Here is an 18,489-nt window from a genome sequence, read left to right as displayed (position 1 = left end):
GTTTTCCTCCACACGTTATGGTCAAGCACAATACACATTTCTATGATAAACAACTTCAAACAACCTACTTAGTTTGTCCTGATTTCCAGGTAATTTTAATTAAGATGAAGTGCATTCAAACTCAATGATTTGCATATGGTCGGTTAGATGAAACTAGAAGTTTTGCAATATATAATCAGAACATTATGGAGCAGCTCCGTGCATTTCCCTTCGCAGCAGTGTTATACTGACACGGTCCCTCTGGTGTAACTCCTTCTGTCTTTTTGTTTAGTTTGCCTAATTATCAAACAAAGGCTTTTGATTAAAATGTTCCAAAGAGAGATGCGTGGTGATGAATAGTGTTCATGCACGCAGTTACACACTTAGCAGTTTGATGAGGTACTGCTGGGACATTTCATTTTAATACTTAATAGGCTCCCATCCATAAAATGTTGAAAAAAGCCTTAAAGGTATTTCATTTAATCAGGGATTTGAAGCACTATACCTTCACAAATAAAGCTCATGTGATAGTAGGCACTGGTTCGTTACACAGCACACGATGGGCACCAACACACCAGCAAGGTTTCTTGTCATCCCATTTAATAAGTTCTGATCGTGTGTATAGCACGGACAGCTGCACACACTGCGAGAAAAACAAAAACACATTACTTTGGTAATTGAAACGATAGCACCAAATGGGTTGTGCTAGCCCTCGACGGTTTTTAGTCAAGCACTTAGCAGATGGCTCCAAAATGACTGTGACATTTGTTTTGCCCTTCTACAGTATTTTGCCGCTTGAAGCGCAAAATGCTCACGTCTCTGACAGCGCTCAAGGCGGCCCTTGAGCCCATTTTTCTGGGACAAGAGGAAAATTGTGTTTGTTTAGGTCAGCCTGTGGCCCCCTGCTTTTGATTAAACTCCTCAAACTGTGCACCCAAATGTTTGTGGACACACCGGAGTGTAAAATCATGTCACAAATGACAAAAGGATAAGCAAGCCACCAGTAACGCTTGATGTCATTACTTAAATTATCGCCTCTTTAATTATTCAGTTTCGTGACACAGTCTTTTATACTGAGTTCTTCTGGGGTTTAAAAAAGCCCCCGGCCTTTAGCAATCAGTCTTAATGTTTATTAGCAGTGTAAAATCGTTGTTTTCCAGTTTGACACAGAGCAGAGTCGGTGCAGCTGCTGCTATCAGAGTGAAGAGGTGCAGCTAATTCAAAATAATTAGCTCTGGTGGGTTGTTCGTGTTGCAGCCATACAAGCCACTGTTATCATGATCACAGGCTGACATAAACTTTATTTCAGTTAGGGAAATGTTTTTAGTTCACCCTAACACAAACATAAACCATGTTTACTTAATACCCAAGCCCTTGCTAGTGACTCTCCAGGGGCAACAGTGGGTCTACTATTATTTTTCAAAGAACAAGACACTTTATTTCTTTTCCTAAGTGATCTGTAAATTGCATCACCATGTGCATAGGAATTGACACTCAGCCTATGTGTTTGAAATAAAGTCACATTTAACTAAATAAAAATAATCACAAAACCTAGAAACCAAACGTTTTTGCTGCATTCTCTCTGGGATGAAAGTACATATCATAGAATTTGGTCTTTTATTGTCCTGCTAGAGATTATGACTTACAAGACTGAGAGATTTGTAGTTTCAGTTCTTTCTACGGGGGATTTGACAAAACATTTAGTTTTAACGAAAAATAATGTGTAATATAAAATACCCCCTGCCATTAAACCTTAGAAGCAGTTACCTTTAAGTTTGGCTGCTAGTTAAGTTTCTGAGAAGAAGTGGAATGAAGGCATAATAAAGTAATAAAGCTTGCTTCCCCCTTTTCATCTGTGCTTTGATTTAAGTTAGGCTTTGGAAGTATAACTTTCTTACACGGCGGTTTTGATTTCCGTAGTTTTACATAATGTTCAATGCGTTCAAATCTTTACTGTATCTGTCTTAAGAAGAGGAATGGGCCATAGAAGACATGTAATGGTATCTTCAATATTTGCTTCTTTGTTTGTACGTACTTCTTGTTCTAACGTTTTTATCCTTTCTCCTCAGATCACAGTCGGTGACCACGGCGTTCCTGCCAGATCCACCACTGTCCGCGTCATCGTCCGAGTCCTGGACGAGAATGACAATAGGCCGATGTTTTTGGAAAAGATCTATAAGATCAAGCTCCCGGAACGAGAGAGGCCGGAGAAAGAGAGAGCCATGAAGAGAGACCCGGTGTATCGGGTCATAGCATCAGACCGGGATGAGGGACCGAACTCCGAGATCTCTTACAGCATCGAGGAGGGAGATGAAAGCGGAAAGTTCTTCATCGAACCCAAGACCGGCACGGTTTCCTCCAAGAAGTTCTCTTCTGCTGGAGAATACGACATTCTTACAGTGAGTTTCTAATGGCTTCACCCTGTCTTTAGCCTGATGAAAGAATGATGAGCCTGAAGTACTTTGCTTTATTACGCTGGTCATATTACTGTGTGTTGCCTTCATCATCAAGAGCTTAAATAGCAGAATTAACCCGTAGTTTAGGCATCACAGTAGACTGTGATAACTGCCTAGTTGATACTGATATAGACCTAGATTTGATGTCCCAACACATGCATAATTGTGTATCCGGCTGCAAGAAGACACTGCTCACCCTAGTTTACAGTAATTTAAGTCCACACAAAAGGTTGAATCACAAAAGACTAACACACAAAAGGTGTTTTGTTATTCAAAAAGGCACGGTTCTCTCGCCGTGCTGACAGCTCAGAGTACAGAGAAGCTTTTACGAATGAAACCCAATCTGGGGAGAACATTTATATTAATTATATGCCACTTTTTGTGCATCAAATCAGTGATTGAACTAACGGTGTCCAATGCACTTTGTAAAACATTTTGAATCTAGATCCACCAGAGACATAAACGGGCATGACTCTTTACTCTCTATAAAATCTTCAATTCTCCGCCATTCCCTCAGATTAAAGCCGTCGACAATGGACGTCCTCAGAAATCGTCCACTTGTCGTCTGCATATCGAGTGGATTCCTAAACCACAATTGCCTGCCGATGCAGCTCCCCTGGTTTTCGAGGAGTCCCCCTTCACATTTTCCGTAATGGAAAGCGACCCCGTGGCCCACATGGTGGGGGTGGTGGCCACAGAGTCCTCTGATGTCTCGGTGTGGTTCGAAATCACAGGTAATTCCTCCCTAACATTCACCTCTGTCGTATGTAGAATGTAGAACAACTCTTTTTATGACTAACATAGTGTTTGTGTGTAGGAAGTCTGGGAAATTGATGGTATGTTTGTTGTCTTTATCATAGATATAACAGTCCAAAGAAGTGTTTATTTTTTATAATATCAGTATATAGTATTGTCACAGAGCTACCGACAATTAGAGAGCTTGCCAAATTTGTATTTTATTTTATTTGGTTTGTTGTTCTCTATACTATCAAATGACGTAGATAAATACAGGTATGATGTGGGGAAAAGCTAAACTAGTCTAGGTTCAATGGCAGTTAGTTTAGGTTATTAGTTAACCTGAACATGCACATAATGACCAGTTGTAATTATTTGGAATGTGTCAGCTATCTTCAAAACTTTGAACCGTTTTTCTCCATGTCACTGTTCCTGTGGTACTGCTTGTTGCTTTTGTATAGCTTATAATATATAACATAATTGAATCATGAGTTAATAGCTCACAAACTAAAACATATTGATATGTGTCCTCGCTGACTTGTGTGAGCCAATGCAGCATTTTTCTTAACAATTGTAATTGGCAACTCTGTTTAGAAGTGTTAAAACTGAATTTCTTCTCTCTTGAATGTGCGTTGCCTTTAAACTGCAGCTTTGATAGGCACTTTATGCACGAGAAGACTTACTGAAAATTGACTGCTTTCAAAAAATGCTTGCCTCTTCCTTCCTCCCAGCCTGTCCTCCCTCTAATCAATGTCTGACTGACACGTCTCTTTTCTTCTCTTCTCTCTTTCTTTGCTCTGCTTACCGCTTTCCTCTTTTTTCTGGAATGTTCTGTTTGGTTGGATTTTTTTGCAAGGCGGCATAGAGGATACTGAGATGTTTTACATCCTACAGATGGCTTGTGATCACAACTGTACAGCAGAAGGTAGCTGCTGGGATCTCCTAACACTCTGTGCTGTATTAACAGATCATCCCACACTGTGTGTTGGTGCTTCATGTTGGCTGTGGTTGAATTGTGTTGTGCTTCTGGATTGATGTTGTGCCACATTTTCCCGCTAAACCCATGACCTGATTAGGAGTCTCAAGAGATAAAGGAAACACCTCTTCCCCTTACATTGTGTGAATTACAGCTCCATTTCATATCATCCGTTGTGGTTGAACCTTGAGAGTTTAGCATCTGTTCATCCACTGGATAAAAGGACATTGTGTATTATACATTCATCCCATGTGTGTGCCCATCATTCGTGTGTTGATGTTAAATGCATGAACAAGCTATTATGTGAATCATTTTGAGATAAACAACACATTTGTACCACTAGTAAATTATATCTGTTCATTATCTTAGACATCAGCGCAGCTCCAAATTGATGTTTGTATGCACATCTCAGCACCCCCGTTTCGTGTTTGGGTAACCTTGCTAAAAGCACACAACTAAGTGAGGATTTGTCTCTAATCTTTTGTTCTTTCTTTATTTGCACGAAAATAATAATTCCACAGGTGGTAATTATGACAGCCGCTTTGACGTTGGCAAGGCCAGTGGAACCTTGATTGTTGCACGGCCCTTGGACACTGAGCCGAAATCAAATTACAACTTGACAGTGGAAGCCACGGATGGGACACGAACTGTCAGCACCCAGGTAATTGAAACCCTAATGAAACGTTTGGAAGCTGATGAGGCAGTTGTCATGGCTCTGTTTTTCTCTTGTGACAAATAGCAAAAGGAAAGAGACGAGTAATGAGTGAAACATTGGCCAAACTGTCCTGTTTGTGCTGATATGTTTATGTTGTGATGCTTTCATTGCTCTCAACTATCCCAGGAAATGACAGTTTATAGATTTACTTTCATACATGACCTGACTTCTAACTGTATGATGTGACCTATTGAAAAAATGGACGGATAACACAAACATATTGGCTTAGATACAGAAAGGCTTTGCTTTTTTAATCTTCTTATTTTGTCTGATGCTGCCCCCTCCCCCCCCCCCCCCCCTGTGGGGTGCGGTTGAATTTATTTGTACCACTAGATTATCTGCTGTGTTTTCATTCTCAGCTCAACTTTTGATTACATTTTTTTTGACATTTTTGGAAAAATGTTTAATCGAATTTTGCTGAGAGTTGGTTGATGCCAACCAACAGCTGGTATGTTTAGCTTAGCATTAAGACTTTCAACAGGAAGCATTTTGAAGTTATGTGCAGGACTATTATTTGGCCTCTGAGTGCTTTGCTGGTTCCATAGCAACCTTACAGCATTGAAAAGACTCCCAACACCTTCTAGGTGCTAAAGTAGGCAGATATCTTACCTTCTGAAATAGCCCGGCTAGCTGTTTCAACTTGTATCTTGTCTTCATGCTTAGCTAACCCACACATCTCCTGGCTGCAGAATCATACTGTAGTTACTGTATATCTCATCTTATGTATCTAATAAAGCAAATAAGTTGATGTCCTTAAGTCAAGCCTCTCCTCATGAAGACTCGACTGTTAAACAAACCATGATATGGTTCAAGGTTCAAGGCTTTTTATTTGTCACACGTACATAGCTACAGTGTAGTTATGTCGATTACAATCTTAGGTCACAGGCTCCACCAACAGTGCAACACAATAAAACAGAACAAATATTGCAAGTAAATACAAAAAAAAAAGCGAAATAGTGCAATAAGAGTCTATTTCACTATTTTACTATTTGTTTTGTAGTAGGGTAGTCACTGTTCCTCCTCTTCTACCATCTCAGTTGAGCATTGAACTTCAGGAATCTTCCATTGTCTCATTCCTGACGCAGAGCTGCTGTGATGATGGTGCCGTCTAGCCAGAGGTTTTTTTAAGTATACATTCTTGAGCCCCCTCTACTCCACCCTCTGCTGTGTCTATCTGAACCTGTGAACCTTCTCTGAGAGGAGCAGATTGCCACGGTCTTTTCCGAATGGACTCTAAATAACAAAATATATTAGACCCATTCATATACAAGCACTCTCATGCTGTAGTCTAGACATTGCAAAATCAAAAGAAAAGATGCTTTCTCGCTGAATTATTATTTTCTGTGAACTATGTGAACCGCTTTGATGGAAGATGAAACTAAAACTTCCCAAAAACTTCCAAAGCAGTTGCATACTTGTATTTTAATATATGAATATGCTAATTTAATCCTTCTTGCATAAATCTGGCTCCCCAGCTGATACCGAAGCTGAGCTGCAATGATAAAACGCTTTTAAGCATGCAAGTTGTCTCTGGTTTTTGTTCCGATCGTCATGCCTTGTCCACGAGATTTTGAGGATTTTTACATGGTAGTTTGGGTCATATGGGATGGTGGCATTCAAAATGTTTTGTCCTTTGTCCTCAAAGGGGGCTTCAGAGAACTGTAGCTGGAAAAGAATCTATTTGTTGTCACTCCGTATGAATAAAGCCTTTCATCATCTGGCTGCTGTGCTCCACTGAGCCTTGGTTGAAGCGCCGCCTTCACTGGCATTTCGCAGCTCATCTGAGGAAGCGGCACGTATTTTAGTTTAGTGCAGAACCTTAAAAACAGCCTCAGAGTACCTGTTTTATCAGCCGTGATTTTGTCACCACATAAAGCACTTTCTTAAAAGCCCTGGCAACAGACACTTATTTAAAAGCCTCTCAGCAATACTGCATGCAGTGACATTTTAAGTCAAATTACACACATTCAAAGGTTAACCTATTCAGAAGGTCTAATTCTCAGTGGAGCTTGATTCTCTGTGGGACTGACTTTACAAGCAACCCTTTCACATCTCAGGAAATGATTTAATTCAGTATTCAGATAAAAATGCACTATGGTTTGTTACATTTCAAACCACACTCTTTTTCTGTTTTGTTTTGTTCACACAAAGTGAATGAAATAGTATCCAATACAAAGGTAATGCTATTCACCTGGATTTCGATGTGTATTGATACCAAAGCTTGAGCACAAGTCTTATGGTTGAAACATATTAAAAAACTTGGTGACTTTGGCAGCCTATCCTAAATTGAATTTCATAATCATACGATCATAATCTATTTTCAAAATGTACAGCATATCTTACTTTACAGACTACCTCAAAATAATCAGCTTTATTAATTCTATCTTTAAAAACCATCGCAGCTCAATTGAAGAACCATTTGCAAACAAGAAATAGGTCCAAAAAGCTCTTGCACAGTATATTGAAGAATGCTAGTTGCAAAGAACGGTGCTGTGTTTTGCACTTGCTTGCATATTTCGAATGTGCGTATTTTTGTATGTATTTCAGAGGTTTGTCCGATAGGTTCTCTAGTAGTAGATGAGTGTGTACAATACAGTAGTGTAGACCCAGCTGACCACTAAGGGTTAGCTGTTTTCCATAGAGGGAGCGGATTTACTGAATTTGTATGCTCCATAAACCACACTTGTTATGTGATTTGGGCCAGTTGCCTGGGTTATGCTGAGAGCCAAATAGGTGACTGGAAAAGGCATTCAGCATTATCAGAGACTGTAGAAATCCCCAAATATGGTAGGTTAGTAAAAAATCCCTTTTAGCTGAAATGTATTGTTTGTTGTAATTTCGACACATTAGCTGGTAAAACCCCTATCCTGTCTGCATTCCTTTTATTTTGGAAATCTGAATTAGATACACATGTGTCTTTAATGCAGGATCATACTTCCTGCATATTTGATATATCACATACAGTACTTGTCAGATGACTTGCACATATGTGTGGGAGAGCCCGAAGGATTCAGCCTCTTGTTTCAGGAAATACATCTGACTGTTTTGGCTACTAACTTGTTTATCCGATAACATTGTTCAGCATTGACAGTATTTGCTCTGTCAGCAGGATTTTTTTTAACAGAAACCGAAAAATGTACCTCTTGCTGGGAAGTTACTGTTTTTCCTAACAGTGAGAAACCAATAGTGGAATATGTAGTTTTTAAGTTAGATTTACTTTCAAGGCAGGCAAGTTTTACAACGATCATGGTTACTTTTTGATTGATCATAATAAGTATTAATCATGAAATGTATTCATCTATGGATCAATATATGAAAGGCAAATGTTTTCTATTGAGTCCAAAAATAGATCATTCCATTAGGAATTAATATGCAAAGTATAGTTGTTTGTTGTTGAATATAAACTGGCTTTCTTTGGTCGCTGCATTTTTCTTCATTTTAAAGTCATACAGAATGTCACTGCAAATTAGATCTGCCCTATCACACACACGCAGCGCACCTCGTGAAAGCTGGGAAGTTAGACTTATCTGTTCCTCAAATCAAAGTCATGTGGAGGCTGTGCTGCCAGACAGGCTGGCCTATTTTCTCTCTCCTTGGAATGTTTTTTTTTCCCTTTCCCCTTTTTGTTCTCTCTCTCTCTCTCCTTTTTGCTCTCTTTGTCTTTCTTTAGGATTTTTTCCCTCTTGAGGTTTTAAAAAAGCTCCACATTCATTGGCCAGGCATGATGATGATTATTCTGTTTGGGTATAATAAAAAGCTAACGAGCACTGGACCTCTGTTGGTAGTGGGCTGTGTTAATCCTGTTTTGGGAACATGTTAAAGTGCTCGGTGCCAGTCCCCTGCCTTTGCCCAGAACATGCTACCTGGCAGGGGGGCTTCCTCTTCTACGCATGGCACTGGACGACAATGAGCCCAATGAAAGCCCCCCTGCGCCCTATTGTGGATACACAAAACACAAAAGGTGTTTCGTCATTCGGAAGGCTTTTTTGTCATCTCTTAATCACTCCTTTGTTTTGTAAAGCTTTTAAAATGACAATGACAAAGAGTCAAATAAATCAGAACATTTGAAATAGTGTTGAGCCTAACCTGCATGGAACTCCAGCGGTGATATCACTATGAAGCTCGTAGTGTGTGGGAGGTCTATGGGAAACAGTGTGCTGTACTGTTATGTGCTTTCCATTCGAACATTGTAGTTCTATGAAGGCGTCTGTGAAGGATCAGCTGATTTCAACAAGGGGTGCTGCGTTCTAGCTCGGGCACCTCATAGCCAGGAGCTGCGCCAACAAGGCAGGCTCGGCATGCAGCCCAGCCTCCCTTCCCCCTTCACCAGCTATATGACATCCTCCCATGGCCATGCCGAAGTACCTCAAGCTGTTCTGCTCACAATCTGTTCCTGGTCTCCTGTTTCTCATGTTATCTCCGTCCACATTACAAAGACTCTCTTTGTGTCTCACTCAAAGGTTCACCTTATCCACTCATACTTATGAGACTTCTTGCCCTCAGTATCAAAGCTGACTATTGTATCAGGGACCTTTTCCTCCCTGAACCTTTGTTGCATTTGATTTAAAGCCACATTTTCTAGGTGTATGTCTTTCATACACCTACTTCCTATGTTTTTTTTTATTCGTTTTTGCTTTCCTCTGGTTTTCACTGTCACTTCTCTTTCAGACTCCCATCTCACCCTCACAGCACTTTTTTTCTTTAGTATCTCCATCTGTTACGTTTGAGTCTCAGTCTCAATCTTGTTCCTCTCCAGCACTCCCAGAACAAGCCATATGCAAAGATTGCAGACTTTTCCTCTTCACCAGCATTTCTGCTGCAGTCAGGCTGTATCATGCTGCTTTGTAATATTTGAGGGCAAAGTTCCTTTGAAGTGTTGTAGAGCCTCCTTGCGAAAGGGAAGGCGAGTTTGTGTACAAATGGAGACTGAATAGCCTTTTGTGTGCTTTCTAAACCATCTGAAATAGTACATTGTGGATGTATGTGGATACTACTGACCAGGTTCCATTCCTTTCTGCTTCTTGACGCACTATCAGCTCTTGCCACCTTCCTCACTATTCACAACGTGTTATCTGACACTGGCCAGATTGAAACACATTGGACAGCGTCTTTGTGTGAATGTATGTTAGGAGTGCACCATTTATGAGCCTGTGTGTGTAAAGGTGGAAGTGAGACATTGCAGATCTGGAACTATATGATGTCTGGCATGACATGAGAGAACATGCTTGGAATGAGATAGCTTGTCAGCACTCTGTGGGTGCAACATACACTAGAGGCCCAATTTCATACCCCTTTTCAGGGTTAATTCCTTATTAGAAAATCTTTTTATTTTACATTACGCATCCTGATTAGCAGTGTGACATGGGCTGCTCATGACTCGTGGAAAACAGCCAGTTCACAGCAGCGAAAGACAGCGTGCAGCCCAGCGCTCCCCTGCAAGGTGACATCTGTGAGCTTCAGCAGCATTGCCAACATCCCAGCACACAGCAGATTGTAAATGTTATCAGTGCTGTCAGGTTGGGTCTATATTTGTCTCTTATATAGGCTCATAGCGATCAACATACAGTATTATGACGGAAAACAACAGTGTTGACCACAGATCTGATTCCTCTTCACTGTTCCTGCACCAGCTCGCCTTTTCCGCTTTCCTTACGGGACATCACCCCCTGGTGTTTGGTATGCAGGTGTCTAATCTGGGCTGATCCCTTTGTTCCCCATGTTTGGCAACGGTAGAAGGCCCTCTCTGGTCTGGGAAGCAGAGATGGCATTCCAGCAGCGCTCCATAATCCTCTGTCGGAAGTCCAGTAGACGAGTGGCTGGTGTTGATAAAACATGCTCCCAGTGGAATTTTACAGTTTGGGGATGTTAGATTCTTTGTTTTCAGTGCGGCAAAAAACACAGCCAGTGCACTTTTGCTGTCCAAAGCAAGAAGAATATGTGTATAGATTTGTTTATGAATTTCAATCCGAACAGTTGCAAAAACATAAGCATAATATTAAATCTGCAAATCAGTAACACCAAAACAATCCTAAAATGTATATTACTTTTTAGACATATTATGACTCCTATCCGTCAACAGTTTACAGTCATAGCTGTGTGGGCTTTCACTGAAGTAGTCTCACTTTAAAACCTGCTCTGTAGCTCACAGTTCATTAGGATGCACTGGGTTTTCATCATTGATTTCTTGTTTTCACTGTTGGTAGCATCAAGTGGCCATTCAGTTACAATATTGCTTTTGCCATCATCGATCTGGTCTGTATATACAGAAACGCTGCGTATAACTGAAGGAGGGGAAGAAGGAGTATCTGTGAATTGTGTATGTGTGTGTTGGTATAGAGTAGTGTACACATACAATACAGATAATCAGAAACCTGTTTCTGACTATTTAGAGTTTATTGAATATTTATTGTTTGTTAATCCTTATTCTGTGAAAAACCAGCACGGTAATTTAATGCTCACACTAGTATTTTGGTTATTATCAGATTTTTGGAGTATGTTAATTATGTTTTTGCAAATGTAACCTTAACCCTTACAACATCCTAACCCAGGATGAGGGCCCGTGCTTTAGAACTACATTCTAAACAAAATGTTCAAAAGTAAAGTTTAACTTTGCATTTGTCTTTTGACTGATTCAAAGATCCAGTTATTCTTTGAAAAACTCCATCTTCAAAGACACAAGTAGAAATTGTGCGGATAATAGCTTCACAATTTAAAATGATTTAAAAACTAACTGCGTCAGATGTTATATTTATATTCTCTACAATGTATGTGTCTCCTATAGGTGCTGATCCGTGTCATTGACACCAACAACCACCGACCACAGTTCTCTGAGAAGGTGTATGAGGTGAATGTCCCTGAAGACAAACCAGCCGGGACTGAGGTCCTGCAGATCAGCGCTGTGGACAGAGACGAGAAGAACAAGCTAACCTTCACACTCCTGAGCAGCACCGACCCCTTCAGCCTGAGGAAGTTCCGACTAGACCCAGGAACAGGCACCCTCTTCACCACTGAGGAGCTGGATCATGAGACAATGCACCGTCACATTCTCACCGTCATGGTATGAGCCTCGTACGAAGTTATAAATATCTTGTTAAATTATTCATTATTTTGCTACTTATGGTTTAATGGAGTTGTTTGAATTGTTTGCTTTGTTGAAAAAGAAACATCCATGAAATCTAGATAAGCTTGTTTATTTGTATGCTTATTTAAAAAATATGAATGTTTTGCTCTTTTATTATTGTGCTTTTGAAGAATCCCTCGAGGGCTCTAGCATCCTTTTCCATCACTTTTTTTTCTTTCTTTTCTTCCTCCCTCATCCTAATATACTCTCTATCCCTTTCTAAATGTCTTGTATTTAGGTTCGAGACCAGGACATCCCAGTAAAGAGGAACCTTGTGCGTGTTATTGTCTATGTGGATGACACCAATGACAATGCACCCTGGTTTATAGGCACACCTTACACTGGCCGTGTGTTTGAATCTGCAGCCGTAGGTTCGGCTGTGCTCCAGGTCACGGCTCTTGACAAAGACAAGGGCTATAACGCAGAGATTGTTTACAGCATTGAATCAGGTAAATACACACAAAGTTGCTCTGCCACTTGGTTAAGCCACAATTTCCCTAGTGTTTTTCTTCTCATAGCAGAAAGCTTTCATTGTAAATGAATGCAAATAAAATCAGCTCATCAAAAATGTATGAGTCATCTTGAGTCATGCTGCCCACTGGATCTTGATCATGAATGGAATACTTTACAAAGAGTAGGAGAATATTGAAGCCTTTGTCAGGACGATCTCCAAATACGTGGGAGATTGGTAGATCCCCCCCCTCTGAATTTCCCACGATGGTTTTCTCCTACAATACGCTGTTGTATGAGAACAAGAAACATGTGGCAAATAGCTTTTTATATGAATACATACACAAATTTGACATAGCTTAGATGACTTCATGTAATAGAATTGTAGCTTGCTTTGTTTTGAGTTAAACTGACGGCTTAGGAAGAACGTTAGCATTTCTGACACTTCAGATACTTATCAACGTAATCTTTTTGATGCAACACAAATAATTTACCATATATGTGTTGCATTAAATGCCAGGCCCAAAGAAAAATTACTTCAAGTGCCGCATCATCTTATATATTCTCCTTTTGTTGTCTCTTTCTTACAGGAAATGTTGCAAACTCATTTGCCATCGACCCTGTTCTTGGGACAATCAAGGTGTCCAAAGAGCTTGATCGCAACAGCAATAACCAGTTTGAACTCACCGTTAAGGCATCTGATAATGGAAACCTTTCACTGTCAACAACCACCACTGTTAACATTGCAGTAACAGTTTCTGATAATGCAGCCCCAAGATTCACCGAAAAAGAGTTTTCTGCAGAAGTTAGTGAATCAGTCAATCCAGGAAGTTTTGTGAGCTTGGTAACAGCCGACAGCCAGTCCTCTGTTTTCTATCAACTAAAAGGTGGCAACATCAACAACGCATTTGATATAAACCCTAACTCAGGGGTGATTGTGACCCAGAAAACTTTAGATTATGAGACCACCTCCCAATACAAGCTCATCATACAGGGTACTAACATGGCAGGACTTTCCAGCAACGCAACTCTTCTGATTCACCTCAAGGATGAAAATGACAATGCTCCAATCTTTGTCCAGAAGGAATTCAAAGGATTAATTAGCGAGTCTGCCCCCATCAACAGTGTTGTCTTGACTCATGAAAACACGCCTTTTGTGATTAGGGCTTCTGATGCTGATTGCGACCGGAATGCCATGCTCATCTACCAAATTGTCGAACCTTTCGCACATAACTATTTTGCCATTGACTCAAGCACCGGAGCTGTCCGAATCACAACACCTTTGGATTATGAACAGAGGAGTGTCTTCCAGTTCACAGTCCAGGTCCATGATCTCGGAATGCCACGCCTGTTTGCAGAGACAGCAGCCAACGTAACCATTGAAGTAATTGATATAAATGACTGTCCACCAGTTTTCAGCCAAGGACTGTACGAGACAACTGTCAAAGTGCCAACCTACAAAGGGGTGGAAGTCATTAAAGTCAACGCCACAGACTCAGACTCTAAACTTATTTTCTCCATCTCAGAGGGAAATATTGGTGATAAATTTAAGATAGATCCAATCACAGGCATCATTTCTATTCAGAATGTGACACAACTCAGGAGCAGATATGAATTAAAAGTTAGGGTTTCCGATGGTAGATTTGCTGCTGTTGCTACAGTTAAGATAAATGTGAAGGAAAACAAGGAGAGTAAACTGAAGTTCACAAGGGAGTCCTTCAAAGCCTACGTCCAAGAAAACTCTTCTCAGAAGAAAACACTAGCAGCCATCGCTGTTGTTGGGAATCAGTTGAACGAGCCCTTGTTTTACAAGATTTTGAACCCTGACAGCAGATTTGAAATCAGCCGCACATCTGGGGTACTCTCAACCACTGGGATTCCATTTGATCGCGAGGCACAGGACACATTTGAAATAGTTGTTGAGGTCACCAAAGAGGACACATCTGAAGATGGGGCTCACGTTCTAGTAACTGTGACAGTGGAAGATTTAAATGACAACAAACCTATGTTTGTGAACCGACCCTATCACGCCCTGGTCCAGATGGACGCAGAGGAAGGCCAGGTCATCCGACAAGTCACAGCAGTAGACAAAGACATGGGCCCGAATGCAGTTATCCATTATTACCTGAAGGAACACCAAGAGCACTTTCAAATTACCCCATCTGGGGAAATCTCCCTAAAAAAGAAATTTGAGAAGGATTTGCTCGACACAGACTTTGTCGTTGTTGTTACGGCAAAGGATAATGGAGAGGTACCACTCTCAACAGAAGTAGAAGTGCCAATAACAGTGGTGAACAAAGCAATGCCTGTGTTTGAGAAGCCTTTTTACAGTATTGAAATACCTGAAAACATTCAATTACACACACCTGTGCTTCACGTACAGGCCAATGATTCTGAAGGCCCTCGTATTGTGTACACCATTTCTGAAGGGGATCCTTTCAAACAGTTCTCCATTGATTTCAACACAGGTGTAATTCATGTGATTCAGCCACTGGACTTTGAAACACATCCCGCCTATAAGTTAAATGTTAGAGCTACAGATTCTCTGACTGGAGCACACTCTGAAGTGTTTGTTGATATCATACTGGAAGATGTAAATGACAATGCCCCTGTGTTCCTGTTGAAGTCTTACTATGCCAATATTTCAGAGGCCTCTGTCATTGGAACATCTATATTGCAAGTTGATGCCAAAGATTATGATACTGGAAGTAACCAAGAAGTATTCTTTCAACTAGTTGAAGAAAAGAGGAGGAGTTCAGATTACTTTATCATTGACCGTGACACAGGAATAATCTCCACAGCTCAAGTTCTCGATCATGAGGAGATTCAGCAGCACAAGTTGAAAGTCCGCGTTGTGGACGGCGGAGTTCCAGCCCTTTCTGGTGATGTTATTGTAACAATAGATGTTACTGACCTTAATGACAATGCTCCAATATTTACACAGCACACTTATAACACTTCTATAAGTGAATTGGCCCCACGTGGACATTTTATCACCCAAGTCCAGGCATCGGATGTTGATAGCTCCGACTTAGATAAGTTGGAGTTCTCCATATTATCCGGAAATGATGATCAGAACTTTTCCATCGACAAACACACTGGCGCCATTTTCATTTCCAACCACCGTAGGCCACATATGCAGCCTCTCTACAACCTCAATGTATCAGTATCAGACGGTGTATTCAGAAACTCAGCCCTGGTCATAGTAACAGTTACTGGAGCCAACCTTCGCAACCCAACTTTCTCTCAGCTGGACTATTTGGTAGAGCTTGTTGAAAACTCACCTATTGGTACCTTGGTAGCAGAAGCAAAGGCAACAGATGACGACGAAGGCATATATGGGCAAATAACATACCAGATTGTCAATGACTTTGCAAAAGACAAATTCTCTATCAATGAAAACGGAGAGATTTTCACTCTTGAGAGCCTTGATCGTGAGAATACCGTCGAAAAGGTTATTCCTATTTCTCTCACAGCTAAGGATGGGGGTGGGAAAGTGAGCTTTTCTGTAGTCAATGTCATTCTCACAGACGTCAATGACAATGCCCCACAATTCAGGGCAGCTGACTACAAAGCCACTATTGCATCAGATGCCCCAAGGGGAACTTCTGTGGTTAAAATTGCTGCTTCAGACATGGATGAGGGAAGCAATGCTGACGTTGAGTATTCAATTGAAGCAGATGTTGAAAACGTTGAGGAGAACTTTGAAATTCACCCAACTTCTGGAGTCATCATAACCAAAGAGAGTCTCATTGGACTTGAAAATGAGCTCTATGCATTCTTTGTGAGGGCAAAGGATACTGGAAATCCATCCAAAGAATCTGTTGTACAGGTTTACATCAGGATTGTAGCACCAGAGACACAAATTCCTAAATTTTCGGAAGCACAATACCGATACACAATTGCCGAAGACCTTCCCATCGGTACAGAGATCGATGTTATTCAGGCAGAAAGTAAGCAACCAGTCATTTACAGCCTTGTGAAGGGTAACACTCCCGAGAGCAATGAAGATGAGGTATTTGTTGTAGACAGAGACAGTGGGGCTTTGAAGCTTCAGAAAAGCCTAGACCATGAGACCACCAAATGGTACCAACTCACTTTGCTTTCCCAAACCCAGCATGAGAACTATGAGATTGTGTCGTCTGTAAATGTTAACATCCAGGTGAAAGACCTTAATGACAACACACCTGTCTTTGAGGCATATCCTTACGAGGCTGTCATTGTGGAAAATCTTCCAAGTGGAGCTCAAGTGATCCAAGTCAAAGCCACTGACCAAGACTCTGGAACCAACGGCCATGTTGTCTACAGCCTGGACTCAAAGCAGAACTCGCAGGAGATCTCCGAGCTGTTTGCTGTAAATAGTGAAACTGGATGGGTAACCACCTTAAAAGAGCTAGACCGTGAAAAGATGAACAAATACATAATTGCCGTCCTAGCCACAGACCAAGGCGACAAAGTCCAACACTTTAATGGCACCAAAGTGGAGGTTACAGTTGCTGATGTGAATGACAACCCACCACGCTTCACAGCAGAGATCTACAAAGGAACAGTCAGTGAAGATGACCCTCCTCCCAGTGGAGTGATCGCCATCCTCAGCACCACAGACGATGATTCTGAGGACATCAATAAACAAGTCAACTACTTCATTACAGGTGAGAGTTTATTAAGTTGTGCTTTTTTGTAAGCCCAGAGTTTACTCCCTACTCCTTTGTGTAACAGTTTTCATTAACAGAGCTAAGGGTGGATTATCCATTTATGCCTCTTAATATGATGATAATATCTCATCTTTGAAACATTACACTGTACTATTATCTGTTAGGAGTCTGATTTATCGTTTAATCTGCCGAAGCTCAAGGCAAATATTAAGGGTCATCATAATACAGAAATGTATAATTATCTAAATAAGGCTTTGAAATCGAATGGGGAAAAATTCTTCCTCGGGTGCTAATTAGCAAATGTGAATAACTATGCCAAGTCTGGGTATATCAAGAGGAATCACAGTGAGGCATTCGTTTGTGTACAGTTTTCTTTGTTTGCTTGTTTATAAAACAGATTTGATTTAGAAATAAGGATTTACTGTTTTAATGATATACTCCAAAGATGATTCCAGTAATAATTTATAGATTTTTTGTGGAATGTAGTTTTAAATTCAGGACAGAGCCTTTTGTTAGTGTCTTTATAATGGCTCTGGCTGCTTTCCTGCCTCTGAGTTGTTGATGATTCTGAAGTGGTATATGTCTTTTTAACACCAAACAGGAGGGGACCCACTTGGCCAATTTGCTATCGAACACATCCAGAATGAATGGAAGGTCTCTGTCAGGAAGTCCTTGGACCGTGAAGAGAAGGACAATTATCTCCTCAACATTACTGCCAGTGATGGCATCTTTACCGCCAAAGCCATTGTAGAGGTCAAGGTGCTGGATGCAAATGACAACAGTCCTGTTTGCGAAAAGGTACATTTCACTGTTTTCTGGACTGTTAAAATTCAGCATTTATTTGCGTTTGATGTGCCCTTGTCTTCCTAGTTCTCACTTATATTTCTCTATCCATCCCTCAGTCACTATACAGTGAGAGTGTCAGAGAGGACTCCCCTGCTGGCAGGCTCATCTTGCAGGTCTCTGCTACAGATGCTGACATCCGCTCAAACGCCCAAATCTCCTATGATCTGCAAGGAGTTGGATCTGAATTGTTTAACATTGATTCTGATACAGGTGTGTATATGTGTGCTTACAAGAATAGATGCACATGTTTATGTTTATGAATAAGAGTATTGATTTAGTGATGTTTTTAGATCACTTTTAAATAGTATTCTTTCTAGGATTACCACATTCATCCTTTTTCTCTGAAGCCTTTTTTGTCCACAATCATTGAGTTAGAAGGCTTTCCAGCTGTGTTGCAGGTTGTTTTGAAATATTAGGATGCGATATGTGAGGCACTCTTGTTAAAGTCTCTCATTAAAACACTCATGGCCCTCTGCTTCAAGCCACAAAATCAAAAAGGCAGCTCTATGCAACAGCAGTCTCATATTCTACAGTCATATGATTTGAGAATTGCGATC

The 18,489-nt window shown here is 40.7% G+C and overlaps 1 protein-coding gene across 7 annotated transcripts in view; it reads left to right on the top strand.

Annotated features, from left to right (window-relative positions):
• Nucleotides 1-18,489, top strand: part of fat1a (FAT atypical cadherin 1a) — a 65,719-nt gene that overhangs the window by 28,186 nt on the left and 19,044 nt on the right. For 5 of the 7 annotated variants that reach the window (XR_004552318.2, XM_034085442.2, XM_034085434.2 and 2 more), the window contains exons 5-13: nucleotides 2,049-2,378; nucleotides 2,953-3,169; nucleotides 4,027-4,095; nucleotides 4,668-4,807; nucleotides 11,643-11,918; nucleotides 12,220-12,430; nucleotides 13,022-17,083; nucleotides 17,688-17,884; nucleotides 17,989-18,142. Coding sequence is in view for 6 of the 7 variants with exons in the window: in XM_034085442.2 (XP_033941333.1) it covers nucleotides 2,049-2,378; nucleotides 2,953-3,169; nucleotides 4,027-4,095; nucleotides 4,668-4,807; nucleotides 11,643-11,918; nucleotides 12,220-12,430; nucleotides 13,022-17,083; nucleotides 17,688-17,884; nucleotides 17,989-18,142 (5,656 nt within the window). In the remaining variant the exon portion in view is untranslated. The remainder of the gene's footprint in view (nucleotides 1-2,048; nucleotides 2,379-2,952; nucleotides 3,170-4,026; nucleotides 4,096-4,667; nucleotides 4,808-11,642; nucleotides 11,919-12,219; nucleotides 12,431-13,021; nucleotides 17,084-17,687; nucleotides 17,885-17,988; nucleotides 18,143-18,489) is intronic. The other 2 variants (XM_034085458.2, XM_034085449.2) reach the window with 1 other exon arrangement.

The sequence above is a fragment of the Pseudochaenichthys georgianus genome, chromosome 1 (assembly GCF_902827115.2).
Source record: "Pseudochaenichthys georgianus chromosome 1, fPseGeo1.2, whole genome shotgun sequence".
NCBI classification, from domain to species: domain Eukaryota; kingdom Metazoa; phylum Chordata; class Actinopteri; order Perciformes; family Channichthyidae; genus Pseudochaenichthys; species Pseudochaenichthys georgianus.
This window is presented reverse-complemented; position numbering and strand designations above follow the sequence as displayed.